At 38.5% G+C, this 22,842-nt stretch overlaps 1 protein-coding gene across 4 annotated transcripts in view; it reads left to right on the forward strand.

Annotated features, from left to right (window-relative positions):
* The window catches only part of kcnn1.L (potassium channel, calcium activated intermediate/small conductance subfamily N alpha, member 1 L homeolog), a 78,606-nt gene that overhangs the window by 17,544 nt on the left and 38,220 nt on the right, over positions 1–22,842 (forward strand). For all 4 annotated transcript variants that reach the window (XM_041562940.1, XM_041562915.1, XM_041562925.1 and 1 more), the window contains exons 2-4: positions 2,353–2,805; positions 4,135–4,230; positions 7,475–7,893. In XM_041562940.1, coding sequence (XP_041418874.1) covers positions 2,353–2,805; positions 4,135–4,230; positions 7,475–7,893 — 968 coding nt within the window. The remainder of the gene's footprint in view (positions 1–2,352; positions 2,806–4,134; positions 4,231–7,474; positions 7,894–22,842) is intronic.

The raw sequence follows: 22,842 nt of genomic DNA on the forward strand, positions 1-22,842 counted from the left end.
CCATGTTCTATAATATAACAGTGCTGCCAAATGTTTTCATGTACTGGGTCGGTTATCTGCTATACCACATACGGGGAGCTTGTTGATAACAAATTATGTCACAAGAGGAAAGCTATGGTGTTCTTGGCACTGTGGCAACCATTGGGGATACTGGGGATACTGATGCAGCAGTTGAAATTGGTAGCTTTTCTATGTATAGGTATTCCCCATAGCAGTCCTCTTGGTAGTTCGCAACACTTTAGATATGGAGTGGTATTTTATCAGTACAAAATAAGCCACTACAAAATCCAAAAAGCCATACTTTCCACTTTTAAATTGCATTCAAAGGAATAGAAAAACAAGTGCGCTCTTGCACTGCAGGATGAACCCATAGTGCAGTGATCCCCAACCAGTGGCTTGTGAGCAACATTTTGCTCTCCGACCCCTTGGATGTTGCTCCCAGTGGCTTCCAAGCATGTGCTTCTTGAACTCCTAGCTTAAAGGCGAACTTTAATTGCATAAAAACCAGTTGTACTGCCAAACAGACCCTACTGTTGGCTTTAAGTCCACATAGGAGCTACCAATACCCATTCTTATTTGGAAGCCCCAGGAACTTTTTGCATGCTTATGTTGCTCTCCAATATTATTTTACACTTGAATGTAGCTCACGAGTCACGAGTAAAAAAGGTTGGGGACCCCTGCTATAGTATGTACGGAGACAGCAGTAATAAGAAACTTCAGAATGAAAATAGACATTATTGATACATTGTATCAGCACATTATTTTCTGATCATCATCCCCTCCACAGTAAAGTATATTTGAGGCCTACCAGCAGAGATTTATTTGTACCACATCTCCACCATAAACCTTGTTCCTTACATTCTGTTATGTTATGTTAGACATCCAGTCACTCCAGCCTTTATACATCACATTTTTTGGTAATTATATTAGAAGCATTTTTTTATTTTGCACAGGCTACCTATTGATCCGGTTTTTATTTTTACATTGAACTGTTCCTTTAAAACTATTGGATATTTATAATAAAGGTATTTTGGCAAAATGCCAAGAAGTACATTTTAATTCAAAAGCTTTTGCGATGGACAACTCAATATAGATTATGTAGTTTGGACCTCTTGGACCCATAAGATGTATACAGAAAAGATGTTTACAAAAGCTCATTAAAACAATGAAACATACATATTTGATTTACTTTGGCTTCATCCCCTAGCGTCTCTGATGGCTTAACTGACTCCTCCAATCTTTTGCAATTGTCTCATTCTTGTTGGCCACAGACTTATCACTTCCCATAGTCCAAACCTTTGGCCTCCTTCACAGTAAATAATTAATTTTGACATGGAAAGCAAGTCGGTTCAGGGAGACATTTACAGAGTCAGGTATAAACTCCCCTGTTCAAGGCAAAACAACAGGAGCATCAGACCTTATAGCTGCTGGATGGTCCTGGCCATTAGCCCTTTGGCAAGCTTTGAACTGCGCCATGAACTAGATTTAAAACCTATTGGTACGTTCTGTTTTGTAGCTCTTAGCACTCTTGTACTTCTGCCTATACCCATCAGAAATTAGCCTTTTGGTCCACAAGGTCAGTCTGTTTATGAATATTACATATATTACAAGGTCCTAATAATGGCTAAACATCTCAGTTCCTTGTTGATATAAAGAATTCAGTGAGTGATTTATGGAGTCTGCTCAAGTTTAAAGTAAATTAGTAAAAAATAATTTTGCTGACAGAAGATAAATCTGCAGGAAGGTTTGGCAGATAGAGTAATGTACGTTTCAGTTGTCAGGATTTATTTAATTAAAGGAAACATTGTGTAAATAGTGCTATTTACATTCTTGTACTACAGCCCCACAGTGTTTTTCAATTTTTTTACACATTGCATCCATACAGAGCGAACATTATTCATGTACATGCCCAGTTAAATCTCCACACTTACTACCCAACACTTTCAACCTGTTTATCTCCCTCCCTGGACACCAATATTACTCACATGTACAATTTACCAATTGGACATGCACAATAAGCACAAAGAACTGGAATCTACATGTACATTCCATGGAACTGCACACAGTATTGTGAACAATGAAGGATGGCACAGTTTGCATGTAGAACACATGTGTGTGTGTGTTTTTACACTAATTACCAGTCCACAAGTTGACACCATACAGAGCAGAACACAATCCCCTTAAGTTTTTTGGTATCTGGAAAATGTTGAGTTTCCTCAAAGTTTAGCACCTGTCTTAAATTTGTTGCACAACATATGAAGTTTTACCTATTAACCCTACCCTTTTTGTGAAGCAAGCAGATTAAGTATACAAAATACCACACTGTAAAATATCTTTCAATGTCTCTTTTAGGGGAACGTTGAACTACAGTCTGTCAGTCATGGTGGTCCAGGTGCATCCTTCAGAGAGTCCAACAATTTTTTGGACATAGCCATGAACAGCTGCAGGTACAACGGGGGTATCCCACGACCCCTCAGCAGCCTGAGTTCCTCCCGGAGAAACCTTCATGAGCAGGACCCTGAAACCCAGCCCCTGCAGACCCTGCACAGCCCGGGAGTTGAAGTAGTAGTATCCAAAAACGATCCAACTAAGGCATCACACCGTAGCCTAAGAGGGGTTGAAGAGGGCAGCCAAGAGGCCTCAAGGGGGCAGAAGAAGAATCAGAACGTAGGATACAAGCTGGGTCACCGCCGAGCACTGTTTGAAAAGAGGAAACGGCTCAGTGACTACGCTCTCATATTTGGGATGTTCGGTATCGTAGTTATGGTCACTGAAACTGAGCTGTCTTGGGGGGTCTACACCAAGGTAACTAAATAAGGCAGTATTAAGGGCAGCACTCAAAAAAAAAGCAAAGCATAGTAGAGATTTAGTAAATTATTGGATGTAGTAAAGGAGCAGAAGCAGTGGTTTTCATGCAGCGTTTCATATATGTGGTAATCATGACCGTCCTAGAGATGTGCGATAGTTGTTTTCTCTGTTATTAGCCCTGGGATGTTAAAATATGATTCTCAGCATTTCTTGGCAGACAATGATTGACCACTCAGTTCTTTTTGTCTTCTGTAGACATAAGCTTCAAGTGGCACAACTACTCCTCAGCAATAATACAGGCAGGTTTGCTCTAGGTTGTTTAGGTCAGTCAGATGATGCATATGCATTAACATTTGGACATAGTGCTACAGATTGTTATTTGGACTGCGAGGAATGAAATGTCGGGAAATCTCCTTTTTAATTGGTGAATTGGACTTAACCTAAAGGAGTGTGCACTGTACATTTATTGTTCCGTATTGCAATTTGACTAGGCTGTTTGAGCATTCAGTTAGCACCTCAACAACTCAGTTGGGGCATTTTGAGCTATAGGGACTCATTAATCTATAAGTAAATGGGACAACAGGTACACCTGTAAATCTGTAATAAGTGCTAGATAACTGCCAAGACCAAGGACAAATGGGTCTTGGACCCAATGTATATGACTGACAAAGCTATGGCTTGGCTTTGTGGAGGTTTTCCCATAATTGATTTTCTTTAGATATATTATATAGAGAAGACTGCAGCAAATAGGCTCTGATGGAGGAAAATGAGGAAGTAATGGGGTGTATTATTGAGAGAATAATAGGGAGGAGTTAAATGAAGCAGAAGAATGTGTTTAGGTTAAATGGAGTTATATGATAAATTACTTTTAGGGTGTTATAGAAGAAATTGTCAGGAAAAACAGAGAGCAGTAGGAATTTAACAGGGAAATGATTGTATGGGTGTATTTACTGTATATTATGCAGTTATAAGATGGATGGATGAACTGCATTAGGTGGAATTATATACAGTGAAATCAACTGTATATATGTTGCAGAGCAATAGATAGAGGTATGTAGAAGTTAGTGTTAGGGGAGGGCACTATAGACCTACTGGAGGAGTTCCTGTATATCAAAACATTATTTAGAGCAGAGCAGGATGGTATATTTGTATTTAAACCAGTTGTTTTACAAAGTCAGAGACAGATGAATATAATAGTTGGCTTACTTTAATGAATTTAATCAGGCAGAGTGTGTGAAATCCGGCATTTATGCTGGTGTCAGGTTTAAGTGTCATTTATATTGTTATAAGGCAGGGCTTGATTTTACCACTCGGAATCTTTTGCAGGAATCCTCTTACTCATTTGCACTGAAATGCCTTATCAGCCTCTCAACTGCTATCCTGCTTGGACTCATCATCATGTACCACGCCAGAGAGATCCAGGTAATGTGGAAGGGCCTCTGTAAAGATTAACAATAGTATTAAGAATGGCATTTTAAGACACGTAAGTGCATATTTCTCAAAACAAAATAAACCGCAACATTAAACATTACGAGGGCTAATTCATTGTATAGAAGTCTTATGATTTATTAAAAGTGTTTTATGGGAAAATTGGTAATCAGTATAAAATCACAATGAACATCCCTCTCATAAAGGATTTGCGTCTCAGGTACCATATGTTTTGCATGCTGAAAGTTGACATATAGAGAGGGCAGAAGAAACACAGGCTCTGCTTGACCTTGGATGAACTTGTCATTCTATCTCCTATTCTGCTCATCTCTACAGCTGTCAGGTCTTGTCAACATAGTAAACACAAACATATACCTGCTAATGACATCACTTTGTCACCTAAGTACCACATTTACCGACAGTCATGCAATGTTCATTGTTTCAAGCTACGTCTGTTTGTGACCCATGCATTAAAAATGTAAGCTCTTTATATTGGATCTGGAGTGCAGGCCTTGTATTTGATTTTTTTTTTTTGCACTGGTAAAAGAGATTTTGGTATCACCACGCAGTGGTAGAAAGATGAAATGTCCAAAATGGGACACCCCTGACCTACAGCAAGTCAGGAAATTCAATATGAGGCGTGGGAGCTTAATGTTGTAAATTAGGGTTGTGTAGTGGCAGAGAGTTCCAGAATTGCATGTTGTGCAAAAACAGTGTAAGGATGAAAGAATTGGTGAAAAGTACAACAGCAATTATTCAGAGTTAAGATAAGCCTGGCAACAGCTTTCAGCGCACACTCCATCAAAAGGAAATCTGGACAGGTTGCAGTAACCATAACAGGTTCCCAACATATGGGGATGACCTTCCAATAGACAGATCCAAAGTCGTGGATTTGAGTAGCCCAACTAGAACACATAACTTCTAGACACATCTTGGACATCAGAATGAAAGGCAATTTTGGATGATGTATTAGAGTTGTATTTATGAGTTATGTGTTTACTATTCTTAGAACTATGACAAGATGTATGTTGTCCAAACACAGATGACTGAAAGATAGCTAGTCTATGTAGTCTGTCCATTAAATATTTAGTTCTGGTTTTGTTTTCTTGTTACTTGTCCCATGAACCACATCACTCAGTCCTTTTGCCAAAAAATGTATTCATTCCACTGCATTGGACTCCAGTCCTTAACCTGTCCATTTTTTAATAAACTTCATGTACAGGACAGGGTCCATAAAGGGCAGACCAGTCCTGCATCAGATATTGCCAGATCTTGGAACAAAAATGTCTGAAATTCAGTTATTTTAAGTTTGCACAATATCCTTGGCAAACAAAACAACATTTTCCATTCTATAGGAATTTTGTAATTTTCTTCCTGAATGTACAATTACAAAATCTGACTGTAGTCGGTTTACATTTGCAGTGATATCATTTCTCATAGCTGTTTTCTGAAAATATAATTTACCAATGCCTAGCATTTCATCATTGCATAATCTTTGTTGTTATTACACCTTTCTTTGATAAACGTCTAAGGAAATTTTAGAGTGCATATGGTGAAAAGCCAATGTATAATTCTCTTTATACTTTCTAAACCAGCATATGATACATTTCATAGAGCATATCTGCTACTGCTTTGAAGTAAAAACTAGTTTCAGGATGTCGTAGTCAATAATAAATAAGCCAGAGTCTGAGCCCAGTTCAATACTTGAAGTACCTTACTTGCAGCTTGTATACAATTTGAAAGGATTCCAATAACACTCTGTTCCCTGGCCTTCCACCAGCTTCCTCTTCAACTGCAAATAATTTCCCCTAAGACAGTATATTTTATCTATAGAATAACTTGTGTATTTTACTGTATGAAAATATGATTGCATTGCACCAACCTTTGTTCCTCCTTAAAAACCAAAAAGTAAATACTGGCACCATCTGCCCTTCATGCTATAGCTTGTGCACATTCAGTTTTTCCCTCTCAGCATCAAAGTTTAAAATCTTTTATTCCAGCAGAATAACTTTTCAGTCTTTATCAAGTAATGGCAGTACAATGACCTACATCTAGAATGAGCAAATCAAGTGCTCTGAGCTTGAAATTAAATACTCTGCTATTACTACTGAACCAAACTTCATACGTGGTAGTGGATTTATGCTGTCTGCACTAATTACACTGATACTGATCATGATGTTGTATGAGTCATATAAGTATTGTGGTTATAAAGATAAAGTAATAAAGGTTTTTTTTTTTAAATCATAGTGTCATTTTCAGACCCCATACTCCAACAGTTTCACGGTCCTGAGCAGTTACTTGGTAGTTACTAGCCAGAGTACTTTGATATAGTTTGGTAATCATACTATGATCAAAAACTCATAGTGTTTGCTTAGTTTGCAACTACCGTGATTTCACCAAAATTGTCTGAATAATACAGAAATGTACACTATATTGCCAAAAGTATGGATACAGTGTATGGGAAATCACCTCTTCTAAAATGACTTGTTCTCTCTTGGAACTTTCACGGCCAGTCTCTTCAAGCAAAGTCAGTACAGGAATAATTCTTCAAGAACTTTTCAGAGGAGCAACTGCACACAAGCATAACATCACTATGAACAATTCCATGCAGCGGCTGGAGTGGTTTAAATGGATTTTGAGCATGATATCTGGAAGCATATTTCCTATCTGGTTGTCTGACAGACAAGCCTAGTTTTGGTGGATAACAGGAAAATGTTACCTGCCTGATTGCATAATGTTGGGTGTAGGAGGATAAATCGTCTGGGGTTTGAACTAGGGCTCTAAATCCAATGAAAACAAGTCTTAAAGCTACTGCATAGATTCACGTTCTTCATAATACAAATTAATTAGAGAAAAAAACAGTTTTCCTCTTTCCAGGTCTGTACAATTTTTTTTTACCTGATATTTGAACTCTCAACCCAAATGGAAATCTGTTAGATGCTGCCTGCAAGCCAGACCTGATGGTTTAGCATCTAGCCTTTCTAAAATAGTAGAAGCCAACCATGTATCAATCTATCTATTATCTATTTATCTATCTATCTGTCTATTATCTATCTATCATCTATCTATCTATCTATCTATCTATCTATCTATCATCTATCTATATATCCTACCTTACAATATCTTGTAAAACTGACTCTGTTCTTATGTTGTAGCATAGACTGTATCCTGGTGTGTGTGTGCTTTAGTGAAGCCAATAATGAATTCTGAGGTTTCACATATTACCTTTTGTTCCCAGCTTTTCATGGTGGACAATGGAGCCGATGACTGGAGAATAGCCATGACCTATGAACGGATATTTTTCATCACTTTGGAACTAACTGTGTGTGCCATCCACCCAATCCCTGGGCAGTACTCTTTCACATGGACAGCTCGCTTGGCCTTCTTTTATACCACCTCTGTGGCCAACGCTGACATAGATATCATACTTTCCATCCCCATGTTTCTGAGACTTTACCTGATTGGAAGGGTCATGCTCCTGCACAGCAAGCTTTTCACAGATGCCTCCTCCAGGAGCATTGGTGCACTCAACAAAATCAACTTCAACACTCGTTTTGTAATGAAGACGTTGATGACCATATGTCCTGGCACTGTTTTACTGGTCTTCAGTATCTCATCCTGGATCATTGCAGCTTGGACAGTTCGAGTTTGTGAGAGGTAGGTTTTTTAATTATGTCTGTTGTTTCTCAATGTTTAATTTCCTATTGATGGGAAACTTGCTGCGTGTGCATGAGTATGGAAATGCATGCCCCTCTCCTTATAATCCAGGTACACCTCACATAAAAAAATCTATCTGGCTTTTATGTTAAATAGACAAGTTCAATGAAATAAAAAGAGGTTTAGATTGGATGATTGTGATTTGCAGACTTATTACCAGAGACTTGCCCTCAGTTGAAGAATTATTATAAAGATAAATTATATAGTAGAAATTAATATTTTAGCCCTGTGAGGGCAGCTAACATTTCACCCTTTGAAATTACTTTGGTGTTAACGTATACTTAAGACTATCACACATTAGCATTTTTTTCTTCTTTTTCAAATTAAGACTTTAAATGTTTTTTTTAGAAATACGAGAAGGAAAACAATCTTTTAGCTTTTGTAAAAGAATGAAACAGACCCATTTGCAGGAGCATAATGAGGTGTATAGGAATTAACCAGAGGGGATGCAATCTGTAATCATAAGCATTAAAGTGAGTTTATCTCTTCATGCCTCATTGTACATGGTTTCACTGCAGGAGCAAATGTGTTTGCAATGACAGCTCCCAAATCCTTCATCATAGATCCCCAAGGTCAATAACTATTTCTCCAGACAGTGTACCAGTCTTTAAAGACAGCAGATGAAAGACTTCATGGCCTCCAAGTCCTTTCAGTCAGTGTTATTGTGTGCAAGGCCTTATTTTTTATTTTTTTTAATTTCTCTGATGTCATCAATTGACCATACACATGGGAAAGCAAGGCTTCAAGGGGCAATATACACGTTTTTCATCAAACCAGTAAACAATTCCTGCAGGTGTTCTGCTAACTACAGTTCCGATTAAAATAGCATATATTGTACAGTATTAACAGTACAGTTTTACTGCAAATCGTGTTTTCATTCTACACTTCCTTTTGAGTCGTAGTTAAATGGAAATTTTATTTCAGTCAGCATTGGACTGAGAGGGTCCGAGCCCACCAGGGCTGCCACCTCAGGGGCATACCACCCTGGGCTCGACACCACCCCAGCCGCAACCCCCTCGCCCCAATTCCCGCCTTTCTTATAGTGGAGCACTATCTCAGGCAACTGTGGGAGCGGGTCTAAGCCAGCAGGGCTGGTTTTTTTCCTGGCGTCCTGCTGACCCAGTCCTACCCTGATATCAGAAGTTACCTGTTCTATGATGCATTCATCATTAAATTATTCTTAGACAATATGCAGTCTCTTTTTTGTTTGTGCTTTTGTCTCTCTCCAACATGAAATTTAAAATTACATCTAATTTCTCGATTTTATGAGACTGTATTATTATTATTATTATTTTATATATAATATAAATATATTATTTTATATAAGATATATAAATATCTTTAAATGTCCAGAAACCAATTCTAAATTGCCTTGTCTAAAATTTACATTTTGTGAGAACATCCCCTATAAAGAATTATCAATTTCGTTAATAAATAAAAGGGTGTTGCAGAACTCATAGTGGAAGATGCTGTTCTTTCTGAATGACAAAATGGGGCGCTGCTCTTTGCAGCCTAAGGCCATAGGCCAAAATTGTCATATGGAGCAGTCATTCACTCCAAATGGCAAGTTATAAAACTTTTTCATCTGCAGTCAAATACAAAACTTGATATTATCCAACTATGTACAATAAATTTTCTTTAAAAAAAACAGATTATTGAACAGCACGTCATATATGCTATTGTAAAGCCTGCGTGCAATTAATAGCTCTTTAAATATTTTCCCTGAGACCGGCAGGAAAGAAGGAAAGGTAGAGGTAAAGGTCAAGGCTTCATATTGGTCTTTGCACTCCATTTGTCTCCAGTGTTAAAGTCCATTAATGCTAATAAAATACTCCTTCAGACTAGATAATCTTGTGAATAGGCACAAGATCATTTTTTAAAAAAAAAAAAAATAATTCTATTTTGGTGTGTTTTGTTCAACATAGAGGAGATGTATATTGCCTCTTTAATTGTCCTTGACTGCCAAACAGATGTTTTTCCCATAGGTTGTAAGTCATTTGAGTGTGAACCATTTCATGTGTCTTCAACAGTCACCAGCTGCTAAAAGGATCTATTATGTATAAGGAGTGTCTGCATTAAGAACCCACTAGCCGCATAGCCATTTTTCTCATCAGACCATGTTGCCTATAGGAAGTAATATTTCTTTACAAGTCACCTATTCATTTTAGCAGAACAACTTCAATAATAAAGATAAATAATGATAAAAGTCAGAAATGGCTTTTTTAGCTGAAAAAAAGCAACACCCGCTGACAAAAAGAGCAAATGTGCCAATATCAGGATGAGGAAAAGGGTTGTATACTTGTGTATGTTAACTTAGCAGAATTTACTCTGATTGTACAAAATGATAATGAGATGCAGTTTTCCTTAAAAGGAAAATAAGTTAACGAAATCTATGCATCAGCCTGCATCAGTCTGTCTGCATTATTCTGGTGGAGTAATAGAAGCAATGGAATTTTCATAGAGGCTTTAAGGAAGATGAAAGGGGTGGGAAAGATAGAAAAAAATTAAAAAGGAAGGCAGAAATATTAATTGGTTGACAAGATAAACATTGGGACAAGACTTGCAACCATACCAGACCATGTTATTCTGAAAATTCTTTAGAACTACAAGTATTGGATCTATTACCTGAAAACCCTTTTTATATGTCATAGTAAAATAGTACCTTGTACCTAATGGTAACTAAGGTACATAAATACCTGCTGACGGCAACTCAATCATATTGGGTTTTTAATGTTTAAATATGTTTGCTTTTTAATGATCCTAAGGTATGGTAGGCCTATCAAGAAAAAAATCGAGGGGATAGTTAAGCAAATACGGGCACGATAACGTAGACACAGATGAGCTTATTGACACCATTCGTTAAAGGCACTTGCATCCAGGCATGCGCCTTGCAGAGTTGCAAGCACCATTGCATCTCTCCTGCTTATTCTGCTGAAATGGGCACTTATTGACACTGGGTAACCTTAGAACTACCCCCATCCTGAACGTGGATGTGATTTTATGGTACCAACCATTGTTTGCATCAAAAGGCACAGTAGACATGCTCCAAAAGACTCATAAGCAAATTACATTTTAACTCTGAGCAAATGAAGTGAAAAAGACTTTCACTTTGAAAATGTTATGGATCTGATTTGCTACCACACGTGTGCCATTTATGTTGATGCATCATGTGCAACCTTCTGATTGGCTGTATGTAGGCTGTAATTATGCTGGAAAACATTGCATTATGGATAAAAAATCAGGCGATTTCCACCCAAAATTTTACTTTGCACACTGCACCCTTCGTTCCATGCATTCCAGATAATAGATCCTATACGTGTACTTGCATAGCCACCTAGAGGGCCAAAGGAAGTTTCAGGGTAAAGCCAAGGGCAGGTGGGACAAAACATTGAGACACAAAATAAAGATGGTCTTTGTTGGTTAAGTCACCTATCAGTTCTTTTTCTGGACCTGCTTTGTGGCTTTTAACTATGCAAATGTTAGTAAGTAAGAACTTCACAGATTCGTTTTAATGTTCTGCCTACTAACGCTCCTCGTTGACCAAACATACAACTTCTCAGACACCACCACCAAGGCCCAATATTTAATCAGCTTTTGTTTAATGGCACCGGAGGTTGTTTAGCCAAACTGGTTACTTTGGGTCAATAAGCACATTGGCCAGAAACAAAGCAAATCTTACATTATTAGTGTGTGTGCACCCACCTTTAGGTCAACAGAAAGAGATTAGATGGAGGATGAGTCAAACCAAATGAAACGTGATTATTTTTTAGAAACATTGTTGACTAAGTCCTAAAACACTGTTCATTTATCACTGACAATTTCCTATAAAAAAGCGCAACAGCAAAAAAATTAAAGACCTTTGTATGCCTTTAATAGTCTCACACCTCCCCCACATGTAAGAAAGAACCATTTTAAACCTATGGGAAACACATTTATCCCTCTCAGCTTTGTGTTATTTATAGAAGGAGATCTCTGATAAGGAATCAATCCTTCCAATCATAATGTATCACAATGACACAGACTGAAGGAGCTATGAGACTTGGAATCTACTTATCTTGCCAGATTGATACTGTGGCATTAAAAGAGCTACGGGGCAATGAGTCAATATCAGCCACTGCAGTGCCTCAAACAGAAGGGAGCTATACAATGGTTCATGTTAACATAATAGTCGTTCCAAATGTACCATGCTGCCAATCATTTGCTTCTGCATTGTGATGTCTTCTTCTGCACTCTTCATCAAATCAGCCAGGGCTGCAACGATCTGAACTTAACCTCCACATTACCATTACCATATAGAAATATATTTGCTAATATTGCTTACACCTGGTGCTCATCTTTTATACTTCATCTCCAACTGCTGTAACTTTTTCATGAAGTGTTAACCCTTTTAGTAGCATCTCCACCCCAAACCACTGCTTCTTATTACTGGTTCATCTGGCACCCAATTATGTGGGGGTCCCCTGTGGCAGTAGAAGAGTTATATTGACTCCATGAATACACCTGAATGGGGACCCTCCTTCAGTGAGAGTTGTTACCTTTGTTACGTTTCAATGCCTCTCCCTGTCTGATGTTCTGTAACCCCCAACCTCTCAGCCCCTCTATCTGCTAACCCTTCTCTTAACTGTGTCTCATATACCTATTTCTGCTCTATATACCCTTTCTTCCTGCTTTTCCTAATCTCTTTTTCTGCTGTTCCCTTATCCTTTCATTCCAGTTTGTTACATGCCCCCTAACCTACCGTTGTGTCCCCTCTTTCTAATGTCTAATGCTGCTCCTAGGGAGAAACTGTGAGTGTAAAAGCAACTGAACGCCAGGCTTTTCCCAAATGCACGCCTGCTCTGACAAATTACAGGGATTTAGAGCTTGCTGCAGCTTTTCTGAAACTTTTTTTTAAAGAAGGAACTTTTATGCAGCTTAAAAAGGACAAAACAAATACCCTTCGATTAGCAATGGACAGGGTCTGCCCAATGTTATGGTTTTATTTTTCTTATGCAAGATAACCTTCACACAGACCTGCTGACTTTTAATCAGTTGCAGGGTGATCGTCTAACAGGCAGTTTACAGGATAAGGTCTTAGACATTTCTAAAAATCTTTCTACTTACAGAACTCTTAGAAACAACTTGCTTTATTCAAGTTAAACTGAACAGATGACTGTCAGACCTGCATATAGTACAGGGCGACCTAATGACTGCCGATTTTGGGTGTAGACTGTGCTTCTGGCTAATCAAGTCACCTCATGAATATTTATTTTTAGGTTTGAAACTGTTCTGGTTTTCCCTCTAATGTTCCTTGAGTTATTATTGTAGATTGTTGTACAAGAGTAGACAGTACTGGGATTTTATCTCTTATAGTGTGCCAACTGCCGATCTAGCTGCACATAGACTGGCCATTATCTGGACTGGGCAGGCACAGCCAGTGCCGGGTTTCTGTCTAACCTAATGGAATTTCCTGGCTTCACTTAAGCAGTGAGGGAATAGATTGATCTTTAAAATACACATTGCTGGTAATCAAAGACATTTCTTGTTTATTTATTTTAAACTGACCTTTTGACAACAAGTCTGGTGCAAATGTTTTATACTGCAGTTACAGACGGCTAATGTCTGGGTTGTGTACAGTGTGTTGCAGATGTCTATATACGGTTCAGACAATACTGCAAAGGGAACAAAGGGGACAGGGTGATTTTTCAGTTTAATGTAGTGCGAAGTCTTATCTGTGATATCCGGTGACATATTCTAGTATTTTTTTCCATCTGGTGCACAATGAAGATTATTAGGATGACATCTTCATTACGGATTATTGTGAGTTCTTTAGACCATGGTGCATTCCGGTCTCATGTAGAGTAAACCTCTGACTGCAGATTATGGTTCGGTCAGTTCTCCTGTGATCTCCTCGGTGCAGATGATCATAAACAGGTTCAATGCTGGTCCCACTTTAGGGTGGCATTATGAATTATCATCTTCATTGCAGATTACTGTGATTTGTTTAGACAATGTTGTGTTCCTATGTAACGTGGGATAACTCTGCAGATTGTGATTCAGTGAATTCTTTCTGAGTGCAGGTTCAGTGCTGGATCTACTTTAGGGTAGCATTATGAACAATTATTGGTTTATTCTTTGATAAAGCAAGGTTAAAATTTAAGACAAGGACAACTTGATTTATTATGAGTTAGGGGGTTATTTATCAAAGGTCGAGCTGTGTTTTTCCTGAAAAATTTGAGTTTTTCATGGTAGTTTAAGTAAAAACCCAGACTACTGAATACTGGCCATCCATAAAATGAGGCTCCTCTGACTTTCAGATGTGCCAAAATTCCATCTGTATCAGAAAACTGTTAGAACTGCCTCCATGGTACCAAACATTAGCCTTGTTACATTATCTGCAACTGCTTATTATCAGTTTGTACCGCAGGCATATCCCTTCTTTAGGTTGCAAAAAAAAAACCACAATTGACCACATCATTACTGAGACAAAAATGTCTAAATAGTGGATTTCCAGAAATATTAAAGTTAGGTCATAATTTTAAAAGGTTTTTTTTTTTTTTTTAGAAAAGTATCATTGTGGTTTGAGAAATAAAACACACACCACATAATAATGTTGTTGTCCAGGTTTCTACAAATTGTAAAATCTCGCAGAAGAGCAGTTGTATCTATATGTTATACCAGGTATAGTAGTGCAAGATGGCAAAATGATAATTATAGGGGTGACATTACATTGAAAGCAGGGGGCAAAGTAAAAAAAGAGTGCAACCTGTCATGTTTTTGCAATTTGTCTTCCAAATAAATAGCAGTTGTAGACTTGTTGCTGCTCCAAGAATAAAACTCTTGTGGGATGCCCCTGCCCACCCCTTGTGGCATGAGGGGTGGGCAGGGGAGGCATATAGGTGCAATATCACCTACCCTATACCCGTCCTTTAATCTGGGTGTTATTTAGACAATTAAATGAGCCACTGCAGATGCAGGCTGCAACAGGCCATAGTGCAGGCAGAAAGGATAAAGTTGGCCTGAACTTGCTGATGCTGCACTGGATTTTTAAAGATCCTGGTGTTTGTAAATGACCCCTTTTATGTCACTGTTGCCTAACTTGTGGCACTTCACGTGTCCTTAAAGTACATCTTCCATCATCCACCAACAGTTAAAGAGATACTGGCACCAAAAATTACAATTTTTTTTACATCTATCAGAACATTTTCTTTGTGTCCTATTTAAAATTTTGCCATAAAACTATGTGCCCAATGCTTTTATATTAATTATCTGATCCCCATATTCCTTTATGAGGGGGCTGCCATATTTGTGCAGCAGTAGTACATTGGCATTAGAAACTCTAACTGACAGGTTAAGAATGTACAGTTAGGTTGACAAAACAGTCAGGTTTAGGAACGTCAAGTAACAATTACTTTCAAAAGCAGATCAGTCAGCAAATAATGATCGAAAAAACCCCACTAGCACACGAGACTTGTATCTGCAGGGCAAGCCCTTGCAAAAGTTTTTACTGCGGTGGTGCAACGTTTCGGGGCTCCGCCCCTTTGTCAAGCGATGGTCTACTCCAATTGAAGCAAATAATGATCAACATGACCTATAGGCAGCTTTTAATGTACATTCATATTTTGAAAAGTAGTTTTTTAGTGTCAGTATCACTTTAAGGGTTGAAGGGACTTAAGGATTTTAGGTATTGAAGCCCTGCAAATAAGTTTTGCCTTCTTCCTGACTACTAAACATAGCTCTCACCCTCAACAAACCATTAAAAATTGCAACCTTTTAGAAAACCTATAGAACACTACTTGTTTACAAGCCCCTTTTTTCTGAGAAGGTGATGGAAATGTGTATTGCTCTGCAGGCTCCAATTGTTTAAAAAGTCCCAAATGCACTTTTCTTACAAATGAGAAACCATTACTTTATGGAATCTAATTTTACTTAACCGACAATCAGGTAGCTAAAAAAACGGTTTGTGTCATAATTCAACTCAAAGAAAATATTAGAAGTTTATATTGTATTGAATACAATATATGTATTTATTGATTGCTTTAGGGTTATCAGACCCTTTAGCAACCATATGTCTTTCCCCACTCCTCTCACAAAGGACACAATAAAAATTAAAATAAAAAAGCTCATAATGATATTTAAAATGGAAAAATGTTTAAAATAGAAATCTCACAGCATCATGAGCAGTGTGTTAGTGCGCCCTTAATTAAAGGGGTGGTTTACCTTCCAAACACTTTTTTTTAGTTCAGTTGTTTTCAGATTGTTCCCCAGAAATAAAGACTTCTTTCAATTACTTTCCATTTTTTTTATATATTTTACTGTTTTTTCAAAATCTAAGTTTAAAGTTTAATGTTCCTGTCTCTGGTGTTTCAATCTGGCAGTTTAGTAATTCAGGTGCAGATTGTAAATGGTTACAATTTTGCAACATTTAGTTGATACATTTCTCAGCAGCATCTCTGGAGTATTAGCAACTATTGTATCAATTCTAACAGCTGCCTGTAATGAAACCCAGAGATTCTGCTCAGCAGGAACAAAGATAAGCAATGTATCAACTAAATGTATCAATTTAGAACAGTTTACAGGGTCGGCGACCCCCCCGAGCTTTAGAAGGTGAAAAATGGCACTTTACACTTCAATATTAGAAAAACAGTCACACCTAAAAAATAGAAAGTAATTGGAAAAAGTTATGTCTGCTAAACTATTTGAAACCACCTGAACTCAAAAAAGTGTTGGAATGTGAACAACCCCTTTAGGGCTAGTCCACACGGGGAGATAGCGACGCGTTTGCGGTCGCGGCGACAAAGCGCCGCGACAGTCGCCGCGACCGGCGCAGGCGACAGTTTTGTATGGGCGCCTATGTAAAAGCGCTTTTCAACAGTCGCCTGAAAATGCCTCGCCAGGCTTTTTCAGGCGACTGTTGAAAAGCGCATCGCCTCGTGTGGTTAGCACAGGCGTTTTTACATAGGCGCGCATACAAAACTGTCGCCTGCGCCGGTCGCGGCGACTGTCGCGGCGCTTTGTCGCCGCGACCGCAAACGCGTCGCTATCTCCCCGTGTGGACTAGCCCTTAAGAAGGATGTGGTGATTTTTGTAGATAACAAACTGTGCAACTCTAGGCAGTGTAATTATGTTGCTACAAGAGTGCTGTCTTGCATTAAAAAAGGCATTAACTCTAGGGATGAAAACATGATTTTGCCTCTTTATCGGTCCCCAGTAAAGCCACACCTGGAGTATGCAGTGCAGAGATGAGCAACTGAACTGGTTAAGGGATGGCTGATTTAAACAATGAAGGCAGACTGTTATGGTTGTGGTTGTTTACTCTGCAGACAAGGGCATCTGGTAAGTCCTGCAAGTGTGTTGAAGCACTTTATTGACTGGTATTGGGGTTTATTTTCTTACATAGAAAAGAACAAATAAAGAGTGGCAACCCATTTAGACTTGAGGAGTGAACTTTCATTCAAAGTATTGAAAATGGTTCTTCAGTTATGTTACTTCAGGGAAGTTACAGTATGTTGTAACAGCAGATTCTACTAATGCCTTTAAAAGTGGCTTGGATGACTTCTTGGACAAATATAATATTCAGGATATAATGAGCTCAAGTTTAGTATAGATATGGATGTATATATTTATATTTCTGCCACATTTTCTCATTGCTGCCAAGTTGGTGGTTTTATGGTTAATAACATGAAGGCAGCATATTTAATTTCTGTGCACTATGATATATACAAAATTCTGTAGAGGACACATGCAGATAACTAAGCAATACATACAAAAGTAATAACAGCTACAATCTAAAATGTTCTGACTGTTGCTTTGTACAGTAGTAAGCTTTTCTTTAATTAGTGGTGACATTTAGAAACAAATGTAGAAAAACTTTTCAAACGACTGCAGCAACCTCTAACTCCCTTCTGATTGCCCCTGCTGTCTCCATATCTCTCCCTTCTCTATCACTGCTTGGTTTTCATGGCAGACGATGGGACTGTCATCCATTTTTATACATCTTTACGTAAAAGAAAGGTTGGGGGTTCCTTCATTCCCAGTTACCCAGCATGCATTTCTTAGGCAATCTAAAACAAATTCGCTATCAAAGTCTGAAAACGTTAGAAGAAATTCATATGAAGATATTCTTTTAATGATGTCTGATGTGATTTCTGTGTATTTATTCCTCAATAATGTTCTCACAAAATATTTTGCTCAACTGTTAGTGTCTGTGAATCAAGGCAATATTTTCTGTTAATCGGTTTATCAGTATCAGGTGTTACTTCAATGTAAGAAGATGGTCCAGTCTGCACTTTTGAATATATAGATCAATAACAGTTCTAAGCCTTTATTTACAAGAAAGACATACAAAGGAACAGACATTGCTAAATTACAAATATGGGGTCAGGGTACTAAATTCAGTTTTGGATACAGATTACATTTTTTCACCCATAATACATTGTTTTCCATTGATTCAAGACATTGTTAGGCTCTACATAGCCTTGTAGCGACTAAGGTCTTTGAAGGGAAAATAGTTGCTGCTGTGTCTAGTTGGAGGCAGTGTGTTTCTCCCAGTGTACTGTGTCTAGGTAGCCCCCATTTAGAAAAGTTGCATCTTGTAGCCTGCAGCTCTAGGGAATATGGAATGCGCTCTAGGCATTCATAGTTGAGAATAAATTAGTGACTGTGAATGGAACAAAAATCAAATTTTGCAGCTGTCAACAATTATTTTATGATATGTCATACTGAGGCTTGCTACAGAGCTCTGATAAAAGATCTATCTCTGGTGGAATTCTGGTCAGAGCCAAATTTATTAGCTAGATGTAATTGCATCTTTTGAATAAACCAGGGAAATCACCAGCACTTGAAAGTGAGATACCTTTAAAGTCAATTTAAAATGGCCCTTAAAGTATTTTAAAGGGTAAATACAATCTATATATAAGTAGGGGTTACTACAGTTCCCGTGTACATGTTGTTCAGTAAAACTTAATGGCAAAAGTTAAATTGCAGAGGGATGCTGATTTATATACATTTTTGAGATTATTTCTTAGGGAGGCAGTTATACATTTTTGGTTAGGTATTATTGAAACACAATATTATCATGCCCAGTCTGATCCTGGTCAATCCCAAACTGGTGATTTTTAGACCTACACAATACAAACTGTAAGACTGGCCCACATTATTGACTTTTGAATGCTCTAGTTATTAGGTTCTGTCGAAGCCAGGGAGCCCATAACCTCTTGCCAAATCATAATAGAGTAAGCAAAGGCTTTTAGAATTTCTGCTCTTACAGTATGAGGGCAGGCCTGTCTATAGACTAACACATAAACAAGTGACACTTGACAGATCAGCAGTAAATTCTGGGTGCAGTAATGCCGCTGAATACTTGCCTTGATAAACAGATAGTGACAACTTGAAGCCACGGATGATTTTCGAAGAAATAACACTAATGCGATTAAAACAATCTCATATTCTGCTGGTCAAAACAATTTGCACTTCTCCGTCAATGGGGCAAATTCACTATGCGCCGAAGCGCCTAACGCTAGCGTCAATTCGCTAGCGTTGGCCATTTTCGTTACTTCGCAAATTCACTAACGGACGCTAGCGTAACTTCACTAGCGTAACTTCGCACCCTTACGCCTGACGAATTTGTGCAACGGACGTAACTACGCAAATTCACTAACGTGCGCATTGTTCTGAACGCTACATTTTACGCTAGACTTCCTTCGCCACCTCAGACCAGGCGAAGCGCAATAGAGTAGATAGGGATTTCTTCAAAACAAGTTAAAAAATTTTCTAAGTCCCAAAAAACACTGGCGTTTTTTCTATATTATGGGTGATAGGCTGAAAAAGATCGAAAATTATTTTGGGGCTCCCCTCCTTCCCCCCTACATTTCCTAACTCATGGCAACTTAACTATACAGTGGCCACATGTGTAGGGCAAAATAAAAATTTTATTTGATGTTTTGAAGGTTTCCCAGGCATTTGTAGTGATTCTACGTATTCCTCCATTGAAATTAGAATTTGGCGCCGTATGCAAATTAACCATCGCTAGCGTAACTTCGCTTCGCTTAGCGAATCAACGCTAGCGCAACTTCGCAACCTTACGCTACCCCTGAGTGCAACTTCGGATTTTAGTGAATTTGCGAAGCGCTGGCGAAACTACGCCTGGCAAAGTGCGGCGAAGTGCGGTGAAGTTACACCTGGCGCAACTACGAATCTTAGTGAATTTGCCCCAATGAGTGCAGAAGCTCATGGCTATCACACAGACAATGCTATATCTTGTTATTAATCCTTTCTTAAGGGGGATGAGGGAATGTTTGCAAAGGAGAACTTTACTGGATGGATGCAGCATGAGTCACATCTTGCCATTTCTTTGCTACAGCATGTCCCTTAGATGCCAGCGGTGAGGCTTGCATGTCAGGGAGAAGCCAGGCTCCCATTGCCTGCCCTGCTCTGGCCTAGACAGCCATTAATCGACTCATGCAGAGAGGCTTAATAAAAAGCATGCAAACAGCATGGGCTCATTTAAAGGCTCAGCCCTACTCACTGAGCAGTAAGATGGGAACTCACTCAGCCATAAAAACTCATTCTGCCGTAACTGGCATGCTCATTATTACTGTGGCCCTTTCTCTTTCAAACCAACGTTTACAAAACGCTGTTTAGGAAATGTATAATGGAAAACATCTTGGGCTTATTTGCATGTAAGCATGTAGATTCTGATGCCTCTGTTCCTGGTCCATGTGTTCTATGTGGTTTAATTATAACCAATGGCGGAAAGAATTATGCTTATATATGTCTATGTACTGTTGATATTATATAAAGGAAGAGTGAAGAGAAAACAAAGTATTCCTTAAGTGCATATTGTAAAATTCACAGTGATCTCTTTATGGTGGCTATAAAATGCATTGTGCTGGTGTCCACAAATGTTGGGGTTTTTCATTTTATAAAATGCCTGTTTCATCTAACACGTACATGTTTTTAAAGGGAAGATGTTAATGAGTAAAAGGATCCATTGTTTAAGTTACTGACTTTTCCCAGGGCTTGGGCTAACAATGTATATCTTGGGCACCAGTTTTAATTGGAATATCAAGGGACAGGGATCTTGTCTGTAGTGCAACAATTATGTGTACAGCACTTTAATATGTTTACAAGCTCAATACAATACAAGGTTTATGTTTATTTAAAATATACAATCCCAAATGAAAGTATAGTTTATTGTAGGCCCTTACTCTTCATTAAATGAAAGTATAGTTTATTGTAGGCCCTTACTCTTCAATACATTAAAGTATAGTTTATTGCTTCATTTTTACATCAATCAAGTAGAAACAATTGTTGTACACATTGTCCAGAACCTAACCACCCGCAAAGGGTTAATTACATTGATTTCCTGCTCTTATGGTCAAGTAATAAAAATGAGTTACAGTATGTAGGTGATATTTAATACATTCTTTATCAAACCCTGGGTCGCAGGACTGAACCCCAGACTAAAAGAAGCACTTAGCCATAAAATATTGTCTCATACCATACTATGGTCTCTTAATTTACTGTTTACTTAAAGGAGCGTGAAAGTTCACAAAGAATCAGGCTGAAAATGCTACACATTATAATTTGGCCTTCTGTACCAGCCTTTATAGATGAAGATCTGTTCCTCCACAAATTCCATCATATTTGTTTTTGCTGATTCATAGCACGTTGTGGGCTGCTCTCACATACCTGAGCTTAGGGACTGACTCACACTTATAAAAATGCATACATACAATATATACAATATAAAATTGATGATACATGGTTGTACAAGAAATTAATTCAGAATCACATTACTGGCATTCTGCATCACAACTGAATACTAACCAGCCCTATATCATCTGTTTTATGAGAAATGTAACCTCACTAACTGTAAATGTAATAAAGATTGGCAACAATCCCTTAAAGGGCACCAGTTAGGCATAGAATATTATGCCCAACCAAATATTGTTTATATGGTTTGGAAAAGTGGGCTGATAGAGCCCGCACTCCGGTTAGGGGTAACAGTAGTTTTTTTGTAAATAAAATTCCCCCCCCCCCAGTCAGTGCTAGGACACTCACACTGGGAGGGAGCTCCCAGGGTAAGCTGCTGTGTCATACATACGCATAATGAGCTAGTCACGGCATTTGCTCATTATGCACATGCATGTGCCCCAACATGGCCGATCGTACCGGTAGCTCCAGGGGTCAATTTAAAAAAAAAAAATAATACTGTCACCCTAAACTATATTAGCCCTCACCTTTAGTTGGGGATAATATTTTTGCCCAACAAATGCCTTTTAAGTGTAGCTCTCAACAGCAGCTAGAGAGCACTGACCATGTGCAGTGTCACTGACACGCAAAGCATGGCCCAACAAGATCCAAGATGGAGCTGCTGTGGACAACTTTGAAGGCAGTGATTATTGCTGTTACTCAGAACTGGTACAGTTCAGTATATGAAATACAACTTTATAGCCATGTTCTCTTTCAGAATTTATTTCTTCTTTACAGTTAAATAAATAAAACTTGATTTAAAAAAAAACAAACATGTTTTAATTGCAAAGTACAGCAATGCAAAATGATTGTTGTGTTTTAATGCCAGAGACACGCTGCGATTCCGGAGATTAGTCACCCGGCGACAAATCTCCTCTTCTTTGGGGAGACTAATCTCCCCAAACTGCCTTCCCACCAGCTAGAATGTAAATTGCCGGTGGGATGGCACTCGGATCACTTCATTTTCCGAAGTTGCCCAAAGTTTCCTTGTGAGGCAACTTCGGGCGACTTTGGAAAAGGAAAGTGCAATTTACATTCTAGCCGGCGGGAAGGCAGGGGAGGCAGTTCGGGAAGATTAGTCGCCCCGAAGAAGAGGAGATTTGTCGCCGGGTGACTAATCTCCCGGAATAGCAGCGTGTCTCTGCCTTAATAGAG

Source organism: Xenopus laevis, chromosome 1L (genome assembly GCF_017654675.1).
Source record: "Xenopus laevis strain J_2021 chromosome 1L, Xenopus_laevis_v10.1, whole genome shotgun sequence".
NCBI lineage: Eukaryota > Metazoa > Chordata > Amphibia > Anura > Pipidae > Xenopus > Xenopus laevis.